This window comes from Buteo buteo, chromosome 17 (assembly GCF_964188355.1).
Source record: "Buteo buteo chromosome 17, bButBut1.hap1.1, whole genome shotgun sequence".
Classification (NCBI taxonomy): domain Eukaryota; kingdom Metazoa; phylum Chordata; class Aves; order Accipitriformes; family Accipitridae; genus Buteo; species Buteo buteo.
The window spans coordinates 10,641,010-10,661,161 of NC_134187.1; the positions used below are offsets into that span (position 1 = coordinate 10,641,010).

Below are 20,152 nucleotides of genomic sequence, written 5' to 3' on the forward strand. Positions count from 1 at the left end.
ATGACTTAATATTTTACTGCTTTGATATTGTTACATTAACATCAAACATTTGAATGAGCTGCTAGTCATCTTAATACAAAGCATGCCATTAATTGGAGCACATGCTCTTACACCAACCTTTTTCTTCTCTAGGAAATTTCATTATAAAAGTAGGATAAATTTAGCTGCTTGTAGAAGTTCTTGGTGTAGAAATAGCCTCATAACTAGACTTGTAAACTCTAGCATTTAGGTATCAAAAAGGCGTTGATTAAGAAAACAAAATATCTGGCATCTGGAATCTAAACCCATTTTTCAGCAATACATCATCAGGTACTTAGATAATGTTATTCTTTTCATCTTTAATCCTTTTCAAATGAAAGTTTTAAAGTATAATTTTGCTAAAATGTATCCTTTTATATGCAAAGGCACTACTTTCATTTTAATAAGTTCTATAAATGTTGAATACTTGCTTTAGAATTTTGAGGTGTCTCATTGAAACAGCGTTTGAGAGGTTTTCCTGTTGTTTATGTAAAGCATAATGTACCTTTTTTTTTTTTGCACTTAGATTTATACAGCAAAAGCTGGAGCGAGCTACTCCAGCTGAGCGCCAGATGGTATTTAATGAGATCCTGCAAGCAGCATATCAATTGATGACTGATGTGTTTGGAAACTATGTAATACAGAAGTTCTTTGAGGTAAGCATAACACTAAGTATATGAACAGAAATGCAAATGAAATGCTGTAAAATCTGATTAAATTTAACTGTATTTTTTCTTAACATCATAGCAGAATTCTACTGGACTTCTACCACAGAACCCAAACATATAACACTGCACATGTGTTTTCTGTTCTGTATCCCATTTTTTTTCATAACAGGCACAGTTTCTCTTTACACTGGTGGTGCATATGTCAGTGAATATTAGTGAATGTACAGGCTGCACACTCAGGCTTTGCGTAATTTTAGCGTCATTTACAGGGACTTTCAGCAGATGATGGGAGACAAAGATTTGAAGGATACTTTATGTTGGTTACTGCATCTTGATAAAGAGTGGGTCTGGAAAATACTCTTGCACCCAAGTAAATAGCTGTGTGAACTTCATCCAGTGCTGTATATGAAGAAACTCACATAAAATTTATTGAGGTGGAATAATTTTGAGGAAGGGATGTCATAAGATACACCCAATATTACTAAAACTAGTGTTTAAAATACCTTTGGTTTTTGTTAACAACTATGGTGTTAAAAAAAAAAAAAAAGCCTTATTAGAGAGTGACAAAATTTGACTTACAGAGAGAAGAAAAAACAATACCTGTGTCCTGGAAAAAGTTATGTGTAGGAAAGGTATCTAGCATGGTGTACTTTAAATCAAGGATCATATCAAAGTATCTGGGTGGATAGAAGGTGAAGCTGGAAAACGTCCAGTAAGAAATCAGATGGTTGCTGTAAACAGGAATGTAGTTTTTAATGAGTAATTTACGAAACAATGTGCTCACTTTTTTTTTACTTGATATTCTTTTTTACAAATAAAAAAATCTTCTGAAAAGCATGGCTGATGTATGGTGTGTAAAATCTTGATCTTGGTCAGTTATCATCAATTGCTGGGTTTTTTCCATAATGTTAGGTTGGATGGATACATAGATAATCATTGTCAGTTGAGTGTTTTCATCTTAATTCTGTAGAAGAGTTCTCATGAAAAAAGTGCACTAGGCCTTAGGTGTAGTGATGGATTTAGTTCATTATTTTAGTAGGAAGGTGAAATTGTTTGAGCTTTCTTCAGAGCCTTAGGTGACTACAGGTGTGGGTTTGACAGTTCTCAGCAGTGCTGCATGAATGTTGCTGGTGCCACCCAGCTGATTGTTCAGGGTCATCACTTCTGTGTGGTCTCTTGTACTGTACCAACTCAGGAGCTTGTGTGGGGGATCTGGGAACAGGGTTATGTGTATTATTATGAAGCTTGACTGGCTTCTACTCTGCTCAACATGGAGCAACACAGAAGGTTGTAGTAGCACCGTGGTGGGAATAATATGGGCAGGAAGTAGCTACTGCTGAAAAACATTGGTTGAATTATACTTTAATACAGCCAGTGTACAAAATAATTTTGATTTTGCTCTGCAAAGCACAAGTATTTTTAGATTTCCCAAAGTGCCCATGGTAAGAATGATTGTTCAAGTCACGTGAAGTTACCAAGAAGCTACTTCAGGGATTGAAATCTTTCCCCTCCTCACTTCCTGTTACAGCTTACTTACTGTATACAAGATTTAAGATACACTGATCCATACAAATTTGAGATACCAGGGAAAATCTGGTTTGAATTAATACATTACAGTGATCTGTAATTAATTTGCCTGGTATAATTTGTCTAAATAAGTGGGTTATTGCATTTACATATTCCTACAGACAGTCAAGTATAAACTACGTCAATCTTTTCTGTTGTCTTTCAAGGTCATGCATTTGATAGCAGGTGTGTGATTAGAATGTGGAACATTACAAAATGTTGCATTTAGAATATAAAAACTTCTGGTAAATATACCCACCAAAAATATAAAGGGGCAAAATCATTGAAGGTGCTCAGTAAACCTGTAATAGATGATGAAAGTACTTAAATTCTATCATGTAAATTCCAGGATGGTGCAATATGTCTTCATTTGTTAACAGTATATTTATTTTCTTTTAGTTTGGAAGCCTGGATCAAAAGTTAGCCCTAGCAACACGCATACGTGGTCATGTTCTGCCGTTAGCCCTACAGATGTATGGTTGTCGTGTTATTCAGAAAGCACTTGAGTCAATCTCACCTGACCAGCAGGTAATTGTAAGTTAGAGCAATACTTTTTTTTTTTAATTTTATTTCTTTTTATTGCATCCATCTTTTTACTTGCTTAAATTGTTGATTGTTCCTTTCATTATGAAATGCCCTAGGGACTAAAATAGTTGTTTAAATTAAATTGCCGAGGTACACAAGTAAAACAGCAGTGAATATAAAGATTGGATGGTTAGGATGAAATGGAATATTCCTTGGGGGAAGGAGGGGAGAAGAAAAAAAAAAAAAACTATTGTAAAGACAAGAATAATCTTTTTTTTTTTTTTCCAGAATGAAATGGTGAAAGAGTTGGATGGTCATGTTCTGAAATGCGTGAAAGACCAAAATGGAAACCACGTTGTACAAAAATGTATTGAGTGTGTTCAACCCCAGTCACTCCAGTTCATCATTGACGCATTCAAAGGACAGGTAGTGTCAACAGTTCATTTCCTCTTCTGTAGGGCTGCTTTGATCTGCTGATCTTTTTCCACCATTTGCATATACAAGATAGAGTTTGACACATTGCAGTCAGCTTGTTTTAAGTAGGATAAAAAAGGGATGATAAAATGGAAAAGCTGTTGAAGAGACAGTTAACATGCTGTAAAAAGATGAATCTGTTGGAGGTGAGGCTCGAGAAAGACCTGTTTGGATGCATTATAAATACCAATAGAGGTATTTGGCTTAAGGCCAGACTTTGAGTTTCATGATATGCCATTTCAAATTTCCTTTATAACTTTTAACATTGCCATTTTTTATGTAATAATAAAGTATCTGCTCTCTAGCTTATATTTTTCATTAAAATTTCCATTTTCTTCAGTTGCTTATGTTGCAAGCCTGTTGTTCATGTTTCCCAATTAATGTCTATCATTAAGGAAATACCTTAAATCTGTTCCCTACATATGGGCTAGTGTTAAGTAAAGGGGGGTGGTATTTGTTTATTTAAGGTTGGGGATTTGGTTTTGTTTCCAAAAACGTTATTAATATAAGATTGATATTGTGCTGCAGGCTAGAGAATATGCTGCAGCTAAATAAAATTTTAATACTCTGAGACAAACGTGTACTTTTATAGCCTTGAGAAGAATTGTAAAAATCTTACTAACTTGGCTGTGTTACTAAATTTTACTTTAGTGGATGGCCAAATGTATTTCTTAACAAAATCTACAATATCCTTCTCTCACATTTTACACAACAACAACGTCTGAATTCTTATTGTACATAGTAAATGGCATACCAGGGTTTCTAGAGTCAGGTCTTTTTACATCAAAAAGTGTGTATGGGGTAGATGAGATGCAGTTTCTAAACTGTAAATAGAGCCCCTTGACTAAAATGTGACTCTATTTACTGGAAATCCCTCCTCAGCTCCAAGCAATTTTATATAAAAAATATTAGTTAATCTGAAGTGGCAAATGAAAAATACCACACTTTAGTTATGTCATGTAACAATATGTCTCTTTCACCTGCCTGCATCATTTGGATCAGTGTCTAATCAGACAAGATTCTGTGTTCAGTTCTGACGAATGCTGACTCTTAAATCTTCTAAATTAATTCCTGAAACACAAACCTGGCTTCTGGAGAAGCAAACAAATGGAATAATAAGCAAGATTTTGACTATGTTTTGAATACTTATTTACAAACTTTATATCTGTAACAGGGACCCTGTTCTGTATGCTGGAATGTGAAATCAGTGAAAATCAGCCAGAAAAATTGAACTCCTTTTTATAAGCGTCAGCATCCTAAGATTTGAAAATGAAATACAAAGTTAAAGGGAAAGCTTGAAAGGTGAACAGTGCTTAACTAAGGGTCATACTTCCAGGCTTTCCTTTGTAGTTAAGTAGGCTAGAAACATTGTAATGAAAACTTGGGTTCTTAGTTGTATAATTACTGGAGTCCTTGACACGCAAAAAACTGCATTTTCATCTTTTCCCAATTTCTACTGGAGATGGAATTCTGATATTAGCAGGCAAGACTGTTTTTTTATAGAAGTAGTTGGCATGTTCAATTCCATTTCAAACATGGTAATATTACTATATCTGTAAACTTCAGTTGGTTTAACTTCAGTTTGCAATCCTATTTTAAGGTATTTGTACTTTCAACTCATCCATATGGTTGTAGAGTAATTCAGCGTATTCTGGAACACTGTACTGCTGAACAGACTTTGCCAATCTTAGAAGAACTGCATCAACACACGGAACAGCTAGTGCAGGTTAGTGCATATATTCACTTTTTAATGTATTTTAGAGCTTTTTTTTGTTGTTATAATTTATTCCTATATCTTAGTTTTAAGAAATTGTTTAAATTCATTTGCCTCTTTAGTTTTGTAGACATTGATTTTTTGTTTTTCTTTCCTTCTATAGTTTTAATGAAAATGAATTTGGAAGTTGGGAGGCAAAGAAGATATAAAAAGCCTTTTTCTTATACTTTTGACTGTAGCTTCGAATATACATTGTAAATGCACAGAACTAGTATATTTTTCATTGCAAAGATTGCCTTTTGTAGTTTATCTTGATTCACTCAGGTGTCCCTTCAGATAACTTCTAATAATGTCTAAACACAAATACATTGTCAAAAATATAAATGTTGCATATTCTTACACAAAAAGGGCATCTTTTCTAAAAGAAGGCAAAAGACCTTATACAACATGATTTCCTGTCTTAGTATCAGATGAACAAAATGAGTGCTACAGATGGCTTTGAAATTGAATCCATTTAAAATACTGGAAGGGACTCAGTGTTCAGTAGGAATTTCCACACATAAAAAGGCAAAAATTGCCTTTTGCTACATATTCACAGTCTCATTTATTTCTCAGAGGTTTCTTGTATATACAAGTCTCTAGTTAAAACATAACTGTCCTGGGGAGCCAAAGTTCAGGGAGATACTATGGCTGTTAAAGAATGATGATCTTAATTTTGAGGACTTCTTTCTTTAAGAGGATAAAAGGTACTCCAGCAAAATGCTGGTTTTACAGATTATTTGCATTTTGCATGTAAATTTTGTGGTCCATTAAGTAATTCTTGATGGAATATTTCTTGCATCACTTTGTTTCTATAATGTTGCCATTATTGTATTTTTCCTTGTATCTGTGCAAATAGTATGTTTGCATAAACTTTCAATTTACAAAAGCTGTATGGATTCCTTGGTATGAACACAAAAGAAAATTGAAGTCATCTTATTTTCAGGATCAATACGGAAATTATGTCATTCAACATGTACTGGAGCACGGTCGTCCTGAAGACAAGAGTAAAATAGTTTCAGAAATAAGAGGAAAAGTTCTAGCTCTGAGTCAGCACAAATTTGCCAGGTATTGCACAGCCTTCATATATTAAAGATTCACTACCCTTTTAAAGTTGTAATATTGGATTTATTTATTGTGTTACAAAAAGGATATGATAGGGTTTTTTCTGTTATGTAACTTGCCTCCCGAAATTTCATATTTTTATAGAGATGAATGGTAGTGGTATTTCTATACTAGATTTGGGGAAGGGAAAGGGGAAATGCTGTTCCGTAGCAAAACAAAGAAGATTCCATGGGTTTATGGGATGGTTTATGTTCACCTTGGAACCCATTCCCTGCACTTGTACAAGTATTCATGTGAGGATCCCTAGAGCCAGGTGAAAAGCTCTCCTAGAACTTGCTTGATACACTGATGATGACAAGCTAGGACTTCCTGACTGTCATTTATCAGTCCAGCTAAGCAGTTTACAAGTATAAAAAGGCTAGCCTTAAAAAGTGGTGGTTCAGCCTGACAAGGATTTTATGCATTAGGAAATCTCAAAGACCATTGTAGAAGTCCTGAACTACTCTAAAATTAGAACTTAAAACTCATCCTTCGGTGCTTTTTGCTGATATGTGAATTATGTGCCTTTTGCTAAGGAAAACACACCTCGGAATTCATCCTGGATGATTAAGTGAGACTAACCTTGTCATCAATATTAAGTAGAAATGCACTGTGACATTATGGGGGCATTTGTTTTAAAAATTGATTGTATGCAAAACTAGCAAGTTTGTCTGGATTTTATTTTTCTTTGCCTAAATAGAACTGTTCATAATCCTCTCCTTGGAACTTGCTTAATTTCTAAAGCACAAACTTAGGACCAGAATCACTTTGCTGTCTTATAAGCATTGATAGCCTTTTGAGCTTCTGAGGTATCTGGAAGATCAGAGACTTCCTCTACAAAAGAAATATTTGACAGTATCTCTGATCTAGGCGTGCTCCTGATAAGCGCCTTTATTCAGAAAGCAAGGAAGCCTTGTATCTGGCTTTCTCTGTTGTCTGTTAGAAGGGCCCACAACCAAAATAGGTGTACTAGAATACCTCTGCAACCTGAGGTCCAGTATATCTACTGTAGGTCCAGTGGAAAATCTCTCCTACAAGATAGTAAGTATCAGAAAGCTACTTTTTTACATGAGTAGGAGTGTATAATCCTTTCACTTAATCATTATAGACTGAAAATTTGGAAATCAGGACTTGACGTGTTTACAGTGCGCTCTTTAGTGGTGTTAAGACACTTGAACAGTTCAGATAAATTAAAAATTGCTACTTAAAAGAATGTTACATCTTAAGTCACAGAATGCATTTGTCTTATTTTTCAGCAATGTGGTAGAAAAATGTGTAACTCATGCTTCTCGTGCTGAAAGAGCTTTACTTATTGATGAGGTCTGTTGCCAGAATGATGGTCCTCACAGTGCCTTATACACCATGATGAAGGACCAGTATGCCAACTATGTTGTTCAGAAGATGATTGATATGGCTGAACCTGCTCAGCGGAAAATAATAATGCACAAGGTACATGAAGTATCTGTCATCTTTATTAATATAACAGAAGAAATACAGGTTTCTCGTTTTATTTGTTGGTATAAATCCATTCTGAAGTTCTCCCAAAAGAGATTCCTAGGCTTCCTAACATACGGGCACACTTTCTACTTAAGAATATCCAGACATGGACAAAAGTGCTATTGCCATAATTGCTCTAGGCTCTGTAACGCAGAGCCCAGTATATTCCTGCAGGAGCTCTGCTTCCCCCACTCACCAACAGGGCACTCCCACAAAAGGGCTACCTCCCTTTTCCTCTGACAGGTTCATCAATTGTTTGGTGAGTCAAGTCATCAATTGTACATATTTCCAGAAACTTCCAAAATTTTGAAATGCAAGCGTCTGACTTTTTTTTTTTACATAATATTTTTAAAGTGTAGTAACCTCTACTTAAAATTTTTGAGGGGGGGGGGGAAAATAACGTGTTTCTTCTTACAGATTCGACCCCACATCACAACTCTGCGTAAATATACCTATGGCAAACACATTCTGGCCAAGTTGGAAAAGTATTACCTGAAGAACAGTGCTGATCTGGGGCCAATTGGTGGACCACCAAACGGGATGCTGTAGAAGATGGAAAGAAATGGAAGAAAAATTGAATTGTGAATGATCAAAACATACAACTTAACTATAAATGTTATGATTTTTTTAAATCTATTTATTGACTTTGTTCATCCATTTGTAAAATTTTTATTCTTGTGTATATTTTTGGGGAGTGAATTATTAAAAAAAAAAGAAAAAAAATATCTCCAGCCCTGATCCAGAGACCTATCAGATTGGATGGCTGGCAAAGCACAGAATGCCTGTATATGATGTAATTGTATCAAAATAGCTGTCACATATTTTGTAAATTTTTACCTTGTAAAGTCACTGAAATAGTTTTTAAAGGGAAAAAGTACAGTATTCTTTTAATACACTGGCTTGCAATCTGGTAGGTCTACCCAGCATCATAGCACAACAGGTTTATAGAGTTGTATATAGAATTAATCCTTATTTTTCCCTTTTGTGTGAAGTCTTTTATACCAGATTAAAATTGATCAGCTGCATAAACATTATTTAACATGTTGAAAAGTTAAGTTGTATTTTGGTGGTTCACAACACACTATCCAAATAATAAACAGGGCACAGCAAATTAAAGTAGGGAATAACAAAACAATGGAAACTTTAAAAGACTAGCTTTCATCACCTGCTGTGGATACAGTTTTTTTTAAAATGATGCCCTAAGGTTTTCTCTAGTGATGTATTAAAAATAAAAGTGCTGTATATACTTATATATTTAATTGTTGTACGAGGTAGAGGGATTACAATGATGGTGGTACTTCCACTCAGTAAAGTACACTGTTGGAAAAAGAGTGAACCCTGTATTAACTTTACAGTCAGTTTTACAACGCAGGAAGAGTAGAGATTTGTATTTTTTTATTTTGCATATAGAATTGTAAGGATTTGAAAGTGTTGAGCATTTATTTTGCTTTCTCACTGTAGATGCAAAAAATAGGTATTGATGAAGAGAAGAGGGGCCACTGAAAAGTAAACTTGATAGCTCAACATTTAAGCATGATTGATTAAATATTCAGATAGCTTTTTTGCTTCCTATAAATATATGCATTGTATACGTGTAGTTAATAGGTGTAAGTTTACAGTTTGAAAACAAATCTCTTGTTTCGATGTTTATTACAAGCCTTGCTAATTTAGTAGTGATGCTTACCTTGGTTGTACAGATGTACATTTGTAAACCTTCATGCTGTAAATGTAATTTGTTTTACCCCTTTTTGGGACAAAAATTTGCATTTTAGTGTATATTCATATCCCCATTCCCTTTTCTCCCCCTGGCATATAGTGTTGTATAATGTAAATTTATTTCAGCAAATCAAGAGTGATTTTTTTAAATTCTATCTTTATATGGTTTCAGAAATATGAACCGGCTTTCTTTTTATCTATTGTGAGAAACATTATGTTCTGTTTATAACATAGCTGTTGATTCTGTTAATATGGACACTTTGGGAAATCAATCTGTTCAAATTTTAAGTCGGGATAATAAGCATAGTAAGAAATGGACTGAAATATTTGGTTATCACAGAAACAAATGCTTCTTCCATCTTAATAAATGTGGCATGATTTTTTTGTACAGAAGAGTACTGTATTTTTGAATAGCCTTCTCCCAGCGTAAAGCAAATATGTATGATACTGTCAATTTTTTTCTCTGGACATATGACATTGTAACAGTAACATAAAGATGATGTACATTTACAAGCGGCCTTATGTACATTTCCCAATGATCTTTTTAAGGCAGAATTGTGACCATATGTGTATAATTAAAATCCTTTTTAATCCTTTGCCTATGGAAATATTTTGGAAAAAGCTTACTTTGTATATTCAGTTTCTGAAAGATAAAGAAAGTGCTTTGTATGTTGTTGAAGTAAGTATTTTGTGTAAAACATTCATTTGGATGGCTTAACCTAAAGTTTTGATCAACAAGATAGTTTGAAAGCAGTGTCTTGAGCGTTGATCAAATAAAAGGTTGTTATGGTAGGAGTCTGATCATGAGGAAAGAAAATAGTAGTGGTATAAACTTGTATAAGGAATTCTGTCGTATTACTGTTTATATCAGTTTACATAAATCTTATGAAAGCATACATCTGAGGCGCTGCTTTTTTCTAATGGTAGCGTTAAGTCATTAATAGGCAAATAGGAGGCTTTGTTCTGGCCTACTTCCAGTTTCTGAAGCTGTCATTTAGTGCCTGCATTAAGTGATGTAGTAGGCCTAATTATTTTTAATAAGTACAGTCTTCATTGCCAAGTAGTTTTTGCGTGGCAGTTCACAGAATTCCTCTCGGGAGGTACAAGCCCTGTCATTGGAGCCAGAGCTTTCCCGTAGTCACACAAAGGATGAGTTTTGAGCCACTTCCTTGGACATGTTAATTCTCTTCAGTGACTATATTTACCCTGTGTACAAATGCTATGTGTTATAATCCACAGAGCCGATGTTCTCTCCAACATATAAGACAGTAAGTTAGGCTTTCGGGGATGTCCAGGCAGAAACTGATCATGGCCCAGTACTTTGTCCCTGTAGCATTCATGCCATGGCTGAATTTAAACAGTCCTAGAATTATCATCCTTAGTGCTTTCAGTATCGTGAACATAATCTTCCACTTGCTCTCCTAAAATCATTTTGCACAAATTCTATCCAGGAACTTGAAAATCACTGGTTTTCCTTTCAGCTGTTCTAGGCTTTGGGTAGAACCACTAGACTTTTTGCTCAAGTATTGCTTTTTGATATAGATTGTTTATGGACCAGTTTGATTAGGTTTGACTCCAGGTGGCTCATATTGAATAATGTAATGTTCACATGTATATACTGTAAAAATCCAAATGAAAATGTGTGAATAACACTGTGTGAAATACATCTGGTCTTGTGTTTTTTCCTGTAGGAAACCAGCCATTCTTTATATTCTCAGTTATGCGACTTGTCTGCTATCTGTGGAGCCCAGCTTTGAAAAGGTACTCATTTCTAGTGATCTGATGGGAATCGGTCAATTATTGAAAAACCCTTCATTAGATCATTAAGTTTCCAGAGGCTAGTTCTGAGCAGCTAAGCTTTCATATTGTCTTACAAAAAATCTTTACCAATGTATAGTTACAGCTACAACCTGACAACAGTTTCTTCATACACCACTGGATCCAGGATGAGTTCTTGAGCATTTGAGAGGGCTAAGACTGCTAGCTGTCTATGGCAGCATTGGATCCACACTCGTTTCTGTAACAGCCTGGGATTTTTTTCAAAGGACCTTTTTTAGCTTAAGGTGTGGAGCGAAGTGGTCTGTCTTAACTGCAGGGGAAGTGTTCCCACTTTTTGGTGTTAAAATAACTCCTCGAAGTAGCCCCTTATGGACAGAGCAACCATAATACTATTGCCTCTATTGCTGACTGCTGGATCCACTGATACTCTTTCATCAGAGTGTGGGGAAGATTAAGGTTTCAGGGGTCATAATGTCTAGGTGTTTTAAAGTGCTGAAGGAGATTCAGAAACCGATTTAGTCACTCTTCTTCCCTCTGGTCTAAGGAACAGGCATTGGAAGAGATGCTCATGACTCACTGTGTAGTAGTGTGGTAATTAGGTTGATCTGTCAGTTTTGTTCCATGAGAATGTTTGATGTTTAACATAGGGTAACTAGGAAAATGGGTAAACAGTGGGGTGACAGCAACTCCCACCATGTCATTCTGGGAATTAAAGCTGAAAGAACAATTGCAAAAGCATTTTAAGATCTAGTGACTGGTCATTAAAATTGCAGATTGCATCGAAGTCATGCGTGTGGGGAGAAAACCCAGTGCTAACTCTACAGAAAAGCAATTTGCTACTGAATGGTTGCAGTCAGGTCAGTGGCAGTGCTCTAATGCTGAATTTTATAGAGAGCGTGGTGGCTGGTCATAGTCTGTCCCGAGAGTGGCAGGTTGTTTTGTAGCTTTGCTCAGTGATGATGTAGTTCGTGTTGCTGCTTGAGGAAGGAAAGGGAAAAACCACATGTTGTATCTGATCTCAGCTGTCCCAGTCCTGGTCCCCAGCCCGCAACAGGGTCGGAGCATCAGTCTGTTGATACACCGGTTCACATTGTACCAAGCTACTGGTAGCACTAGAAGGGATCCCAAAATCTTGTTAGCCTATGGGCAGCACTGGTGTTTCGATGAGTGTGTGCTACAGGCAGTGCTTCACTCTGCCTGAAGTTTCAATTTGAAGTATTTCCTGTGATTGTAAACAATGTCAAACACTCGCAGGCGCTATCTGTGCCCAAAGATGCTGACTCAAGCACCTTTTGGCTTGGGGATGACGCAACTTGGTTGCTGTCAAGGATAGCATATATCCCTCTCAGGGCTCTGCTTGGTTCTTCAAGGGCTGGTGTGCAGAGCTGGGCTAGAGAGGTTTGGGAGAACTTAGCAAATGTAGATCCTGCCACCCTGGAAGAGACAGCGTGAGCGATGCTGCAGAATGAGCCTGGGGTGTCAGCGCTCCTGTGTGGCAGAGCGGCCCAGGGCTCCCCAGTCCGTCGTCGGAAGGGGTTAGAAACCAGCATCGTTATCGTGGAAAGACCAGTCACGGCTCACTTTCACCTCCTCCCACACGGGAAGGATGTCCCCCAAGTGTTGACAGCACTCCAGGGCCAATACAGCCCATAGGCTTTTCCCCGCTCGTGCGGTGCCCCTGTTAAAGAAAGGAGGCAACTGCTTTATCCAAGAGAGTGAACCAAAACCCAATGTTACCTGTTAAGTTCCAGAACATAGAAGCTATCGGAAGCTACCACCCTGCATCGGGGGCAGAGAGCCCATAGGGAAGACCGAGCTTAGGGGTTTAACCGAACTGCTGGTATTCCTCAGTGAGGTGGTGCAGGAGTGTTCCCTGCATCGGCCCTTTGGACGGAGCCTGCTCCTTTTGCATGCTAGCTCTGTGGTTAGGGAACTCACCCAGCAAATGAGATGCTTGAATTAGTTCCCTGTATCAGCCTCAGGGGTTTGAACCCACCTCCCTCACTTCACAGGAGTATGTCCTAACCACAAGGAGCTGGGCGGGTTAACTTTCTGCTTCTGAATTTGGGCTGGGCTTTTAGCACAGCTTGAACCATTCGTTGCATCACAAACAGCACAAGATGGAGCATGACTCCTAAAGCATGCAGGTGGGAGTGGGTAAGTTCTGCTCTCGAGATCCTTGTCTCCACCTCAATTCTCCCAGACTCACTTAATGCAAAATATATCTTGGGAGCAGCATTCCCCCATCATTAACAAATTGGAAACGCTCCAGAGGCTTTTTATATAGCAGCTGAAATGTAGGAAGACCTATTCTAAAGACCCTCTTCGTTTCATTAGCAAGAACGAACGTAGGAATAAAATGTTCACCCTCTCACCAGCATTAGTTCTCTGGGCACAAGAGGCTTTCCGCCTCTTCTTCCTCTGCTTGCGCATTACCTACTCAGCCTGAAAGCATCTAGATCTGCAAACAAGAGTTGGGGGCACGTTGCAGGTGACGCAGCTGATGTACTAGACGGTCGGACAGGGAGAAACCCCTTGCTAAGCTGAGCTGAGCAGCCCTAATGAGCTTCGTTTGAGCTTAAGACCTGCCTGGAGGGTTCAGATTTCCTGGCAGCCGCACAGCACCGCAGCCCTTCCCCAGCTCGGCTGCCGGCTCTTTTCCCAGCCAAGCCTAAGGGAGATGGGGAGGGAGACAGCCCTCCTCCAGCACATCCGTGCTCAGGTGGTGGAGGCTGTTTAGGGAACGCAGCCTGCTTGTCTGCTCATCGCAAGGCAGGTTCACACGCTACGGTTTCACAAACGCTCGCTTCGGTTGCTGGCTACGAATTGTATCCACAGCGGCACGGAGCTGCCGTGGTACTCGACCACTGCAGAGGGATGTCACCAGCGGGGACTGGTGAGGAATTGGCCAAGCCTGCTGAGGTCCTTCTCCTTACAGGTCAAGTTTGCTGTGCCCTCCCAGGCTGCAAGATCAGTCTGTTGCTGTCAAAGGGCTTTTCACAGTGTTACGGAAGCAGAGCCCTTTCAGGCATCACTTAAAGTAGGTCCCAAAATAAAGTAAGATCCCCAGAGGTACACAAGTTCTTACCGAGGGCCAATGGAATCTGCAAGAAGGGGATGTGTGATGGCAAGGGCAACACACGGGAAGGTGGTGGCAGAAAGCACCAGCCAGCCTTGCCAGCGAGAGAGATGATGACAGAAAGCACGTTCACAGCTATATTCTCGTCTCCCATGACTGCAACTACAGGCACCCTATTCCTTGCCTAACTCGGGAGAACCAGAAGTTAGAGGTTCCCTGGTGGGAATGAAGACCTCTCTTTCCTCCCCTATATAATCCTTATCTCCCTTTCTCTAAGAGAACTGAAATACAGGATCAGAAAGTATTTGCAATTCTCCCCCGCCCCCGGATCAATCCAGGACGAGAGGTTTTGGGAGACCATCTGCTCATAGAAGCTAGGATCTTGGGGAAGGATTCAGCTCAGTTGCTTCCCCGTTGGCTCAAGACTGGTGGGTCTGCCTCAGTGCTGTTCCCTGCTCCATACCTTTGTATATAAACCGGCTTCCAGAGGCTGGTAAAACAATCAGAGCAAGCGCTCTTTAACCAAGGATTACAGAGGGCTGAAGCTGGGCTGAAGAGCTGAGGGTGGACAAACTCAATGCAAGCCACAGACTCAATTCCAACCCCCTGCATGGAGGGATGGGATGAATGGAGCAGAGTTCACCCCTGTCAGAGCTCCAGACTATACACTGATCTCATTCAGCCGGGCCATTTGGCTCTTAAAAAGCCTTTTTGTTTGAAAACTGACTATCTTAAGTACTCCAATATTCACATGATGTCTCCTATTTCCTTGAAATGTCATGTGTCTCCTGAGAACCAAGGGTTTGATTATTCGCCCCAGTTTGGGAGTCATACGAGTTCGCATGCTGCTGGGAAAGGGTCTCTCATCCAGCCCTACCCCGTGTGCCACCCCCTCCACACGTGGGGAACCAAAAGCCCAGAGATCTGGTCAGGGCGTTAAAGATCACCCACTCCACACTTCTGTGAAGTGCTGCACGGCTCCCGCTACCCACTTCAAGAAGGGATACTCCCACCAGGGTCACGCAGCTACACTCCGTCAGAAAGGCTATGGAGGAGACACCATCCCGGTTTAAAACCACTTCTGTTTAGGTGTAGACACTTCCATTCAGACACATCCACTGGGAACAGATCCCGTTGCCTGTGTCGGTAACTGATGCCATTGGAGACACCCTTGAGCATCCAAGACACCTGGACAGGGCAGGTGAACATCCCCTAGGAGCTTGCCCCAGCCCAGCCTCTACCTTCTACTCCAGAAGGGCATCTAAGATGGCACTGGACACCTTCATATAGACAATGGGTCTCTTCACCTAGAAGGTACCAGAAACCGATAAGCAACTTTTTATAAATCAGTGGTTAAAAGGTGGGGAGGGAATAGAAGGCAGGAATAGGCCCGAAGGGTTTGTTGGGGGTGGGAGTGAGAACAGCTTTATATTGCAGAGTAGGACGGGATGAGAGATGGAGAAACAAAGCATATACATCCACACACGCTCAAAGCTACGGTAACCACCATGGAATAAACAACCATAATGACTCTTTGGATTATAAATACTGGGAGAGGGAAGGGAGAAGGAGCACCTTGGGAACCCAATGGTGTCTTTAAATAATAATAATAATAAAAAGACACCATTATGCACAGCAAAACCTTCATTCCAGGCCTCCCGGTAAAGTGTAGCTAATTTCACAATCACCTAAAAAGAAACCAAACTTCAAAAAGGAAACAAAAAGGCGGAAAAAATTAAGCAATTAAAATGTCTGTGTTCACTGTGGCAGAGTTAGTGCTGCTCAGAGTGGGGCAGGCAGCATGCACACACGCCACACACAAAGCTTAAACCCAAGGTAAAACCCCAGCTCTCTCTTCTCCATAGACACGTAGGTCAGCACTGCAGAAACCCACCCCACAGCCCAACGAGGGTTACAGCCCTTGCTCCCCTCCTTTCTTCCCGTTCCTCACCCGAGTTATGTCCCCTCCCGTGCCCCCCCCCCGTCCTCCCTGTGGCCGTGCACCCTGCTCCCACCGGGGCAGATGTTCCCGTGGTGGTGGTTAATCACGATAACACATGCTGAGGGGCAGACACCTCAAGCACAGCTTTGCTCTCTGGGGCAGACACCTCAAGCACAGCTTTGCTCTCTGCTCCAGCCTTGCACCAGCTCCATCCCTGGGGCACCGGAGCACAAACCTACCTGGGGTGGGAGTTACACCAACCCCACTCCCAGGCGGGGTGACAACGGGAGCTGGGCAAAGGCGTCTTCCTAATGAAAGCGTGAGAAGGTGGAGGATGAAGGATGAGGCAGGATGGGTGGGGAATCAATGGGTGAATCAACGCTATGACAGCAAGGGCTGAGAGACACTCGTACCGCCTGGAGGGATACGGCAGTGGAGTGACTGCACACAGCCCTGAGACAGCCAGTATCTGCGGAAATGGGTAAGTGGCCTCAAAATGCTCAATGAAGGATGATAATTACAGCAAGATGCATGCCTTTGGTTAATCAGGAAGAAAACCTGTATGTTATATCATATCAAATTCACGGCACAGTCACGATTGGTAGCAAAAGTAAATGATAAAACCTGAAGCCAGCCCAAGAGCAGCATTACTCAGAGATGCTCAGTGAATCTGGAGTCCAGATCACACCAGCTTGATGAAAAGGAAAAAAAACAACAGTATTTTTCACAAAGTTGCAAATCTCTGTTCTAACCAGCAGTTACTGAAATTGAACTAAAACCTCTGATGCAGCCTAACCCTGCTCTCATGATTACTCTGCTACAGCATCTGCTTCTTCCAAGACCACAGCTTTTTTGCATACGTAGGAGTATTAAACCTGCTTTGGCAGAATTCTGGAGCTATATGTGCTTACTCAAATTCTCCAGGTAGCAGAAACACCTAAACCCAAGTCATTTGGCTGTTTAAAAGTGACAGGTTTGAAGCATACAGGTAACATGTCTCATGTGGACTGATATTTCTATATTTTGGTTAAAAGTCTTTCGTTTTCTCCTTCATTTGGAACTTTTTATCCAGCCGTACAGCACTGTTTTATGCACAAACTGATAGCAAATTTCAAGAGTTTCATTGTAAGAGTACAGGCACCACATCCCACAAGGAGAATTTTTATTAAGGTTTTATGCGAGTTATTCGAGCACCCAGGAGCCTCTATCACAAACCAGGACAGTAAAGGAATACACAGAGAAAATACAGGAGTCCTTTGATAAGAGATTATATACCTCATTTGACCTGGAGTCCCCACCTGTCCCAGGCAAATAATGGGTCTCTGTGGCACTGCCAGGGCCAGCTGTAGGACTAAAACTATACTTATTTTTATTCTCATGGCAGTCATCAAGGCACTACAAAGACGCTAAGTATCACAGCCCCTGTTTTGCAGGATGGCAGGCAGCTATGAGAAGTCCAACTTCTCATCCACGGTCAGAGGGTTTGCAGCTCAGGCGTCCGACCTGCGAGTCTTGGTCTCAGCATTTCCCCAGTGAACGCACTGAAGAAAGCTCCTGTCCCTCGTGGGACCACAAGATCGATGGAACCCCCCCCCCAGAAGGGCCAGGCTGGCTGCCAGAGAGAAAGTCAGCAGGTACCAAGCGGGGGTCTGTCCTCCCTGTGCTTCTTCCCTTTTCTCCGAAGCTCCCGGCAGCAGCAGCCGCCTGGGAATCATGATACCCTTCTCTCCGTGCTCATTTTCATGCCAGAGCAAACCCCATTCTGTGCTCAAATTATTTAGGGTCACAGAGGTTGAGGGATCACACACTGCAAACCAGTGTTAGTCACCGCAAGTGAGTTGTCTTGTTAACCACATGGGTAAGTGAATCACAGAAATGCAGGAGAGTCTCTCCCTGGGCAAGGAAAAAAACAACAAAAAAAAGTGGTTATTCAGGTAAGTGCCCTGAGAAATACCTGTGTAGTCCACAAGCCCCGAGACTGGTGGGCCAATATTGTTGAACAGTGGAAGCACCAGCCAGTATTACAGCAAAAGACCTCATTAAGAGAGAGCGAGTCAGTCTTTTCTTGTGGGCAACATCCATGTAACTTCAGCCAAACCCCATGGAGGCTAATGGGAAACCCCTCCACAGATTTTGATTCACCAGCCCCCAAAATCCAGTTCTGAGGCTCTCTGTAATGAGCATGCAGGATCCTACAAGGCCCTCACACGCAGCATCAAAGAAATGCAGCCGGTTTTATTACAGCTGTTTATGAAAACTATCACAAAAGTGGCATGCCACTGCCAGCTGGGCTTTTGCCAAAGGAAGCTCTACTAAATTAGGTCAAGAAATATTTGGTTAGTGGCACACACTCATTTATCTATAGTTTTCAGTGTCCACCCAGAAGTTCTCATTAGCAGGACACGGGGGAAGGGGATGGAGGAGAAGAAAAAAAGCCACCAAATTTTTGGGAGAGGCAGCCAAGTTGATTCAGTTGGTGTCTATAAAGCCAACACTGCAGCTACACTGACACTTGGACCATTAAACATTGCATTGTTTGAGCTGAAAAAAAAAACCTTGGAGTTTTTGCAAGAAGGCTTATTCTTGTCCAAATAAGCAAGGTCATCCCTTCCATCAGACCATTACATGGGGGAGAAGAAAGGAGATCAGAGCAGACATCCCCCCAGGCTAACTTCACACTCCACGCCTCGGTGTGGGCCGGGGGGAGCCTCCTTTGGTCCCTCACTTCCTGGGAGTGAAAGCCAGGAGGCAGATGGAGTTGCTCAGGGATGGCTGACTCACTGCAAAGGCGGCTGGACAGAACAAGCTAAATCAGATCTCACGGTGCAAGCGTGCTGGGTGGGTTCAGGTGATCCTCCTATAAATCACAGTCGGCGTTTGAAAGGGTCAGAATCAATTATTTCTACACCAGCGCAGAAGGACATCCAAAACAAACTGCATGGGATTCGCCAAGGCATGGGAGGAGGTGGGAAGAGAGTTAAGTGTATTCGGTGCCACCACCCTGAACAAAGAGTGACGGTCTTGGGAATCAGGGACCGCAGTGTCTGGGCTCCCAGCTGAGCCAGCATGATGACTGGATGCCAAATGTTGCACGCTGGCAGACAAGCTTTGGTAAAGCAAGGTTCAAGGTCCAGGCTGCTTCCTCTGCCGACTTGTTCTTACACTCGGTACTGATCTAAGGGATAGGCAGATTGTTCTTTTGTTACTGCATGGAGTTAGAAAGAGGAGGATGTGGTGTGAGCCATGGGTAACAGAGGCACTGGCCAGAGGGACTTTAAAGGGGAAGGAGTAGAGAAGCTCCAGGCTGGCAGGGAATGAAACTTTGCAAACCTTCCTGGTCTACTCAGTCTCCAAATAGACCACCAGCCACATTGTCCTAACCTCTTCCTGGCCCTCTGAGGACAAACAATCCTTCCTCTTCCATCCCCACATTTGGGGCCACTGATCAAGACCTCTCGTTGCCAGCTCACCGTTCTGAGGCACCATCCATGGGAAAACCCCAGACGCCAAAGGGAATGTCAGTGGCAGTACTTCTAGCCCTTACCAGACACCATCACTTGTTTTAAGTGCATCTCCTACCTCACTCCACACAGTTTCTGGGGCAGACTCAATCTGAACGCATTTAACTAAAGGTATTTAACATCCTGTAACTGCCCCATGCGTCTGAAGGCACCCCCTTTCCTCTCTGTCCTGTTCAGCAATCGCCACACAGATTCAGGGCTTTTACTCAAAGCCTTGCCTACACGTTATAGCTGACAAGTGAAACGCACGAGGAGCTGTGGGTTTCCTCTTCTTGTAAGCTCCCTTTAGATAACTGAGCTACCAAACAGGGCAAAAAGAAGAGTTTTCTCTCCGGCACAAAAGCAACAATTGAGAAAACGCCAGTCATCAGCAGGGAAGCCAACTACCTGCAGCCAACCAGAGACAGCACCCATTAGCAGTGAGCTGTCAACTCCACGACCCCAGCAGGCAGGCAACTAACTGCGGGGACACTTAAAGCATTCTCAGTATTTGCCTACACTCTAACGTCC

At 41.2% G+C, this 20,152-nt stretch overlaps 1 protein-coding gene across 10 annotated transcripts in view; it reads left to right on the forward strand.

Annotated features, from left to right (window-relative positions):
- Positions 1-10,985, forward strand: part of PUM2 (pumilio RNA binding family member 2) — a 76,228-nt gene extending 65,243 nt beyond the window's left edge. For 6 of the 10 annotated variants that reach the window (XM_075049058.1, XM_075049057.1, XM_075049059.1 and 3 more), the window contains 7 exons: positions 545-674; positions 2,652-2,786; positions 3,066-3,203; positions 4,852-4,977; positions 5,951-6,072; positions 7,365-7,557; positions 8,023-10,985. In XM_075049058.1, coding sequence (XP_074905159.1) covers positions 545-674; positions 2,652-2,786; positions 3,066-3,203; positions 4,852-4,977; positions 5,951-6,072; positions 7,365-7,557; positions 8,023-8,154 — 976 coding nt within the window. In that variant the 3' untranslated portion in view covers positions 8,155-10,985. Of the gene's footprint in view, positions 1-544; positions 675-2,651; positions 2,787-3,065; positions 3,204-4,851; positions 4,978-5,128; positions 5,930-5,950; positions 6,073-7,364; positions 7,558-8,022 lie in introns of those variants that run through there. The other 4 variants (XM_075049055.1, XM_075049062.1, XM_075049056.1 and 1 more) reach the window with 2 other exon arrangements.
- The last annotated feature ends 9,167 nt before the right edge of the window (positions 10,986-20,152 follow it).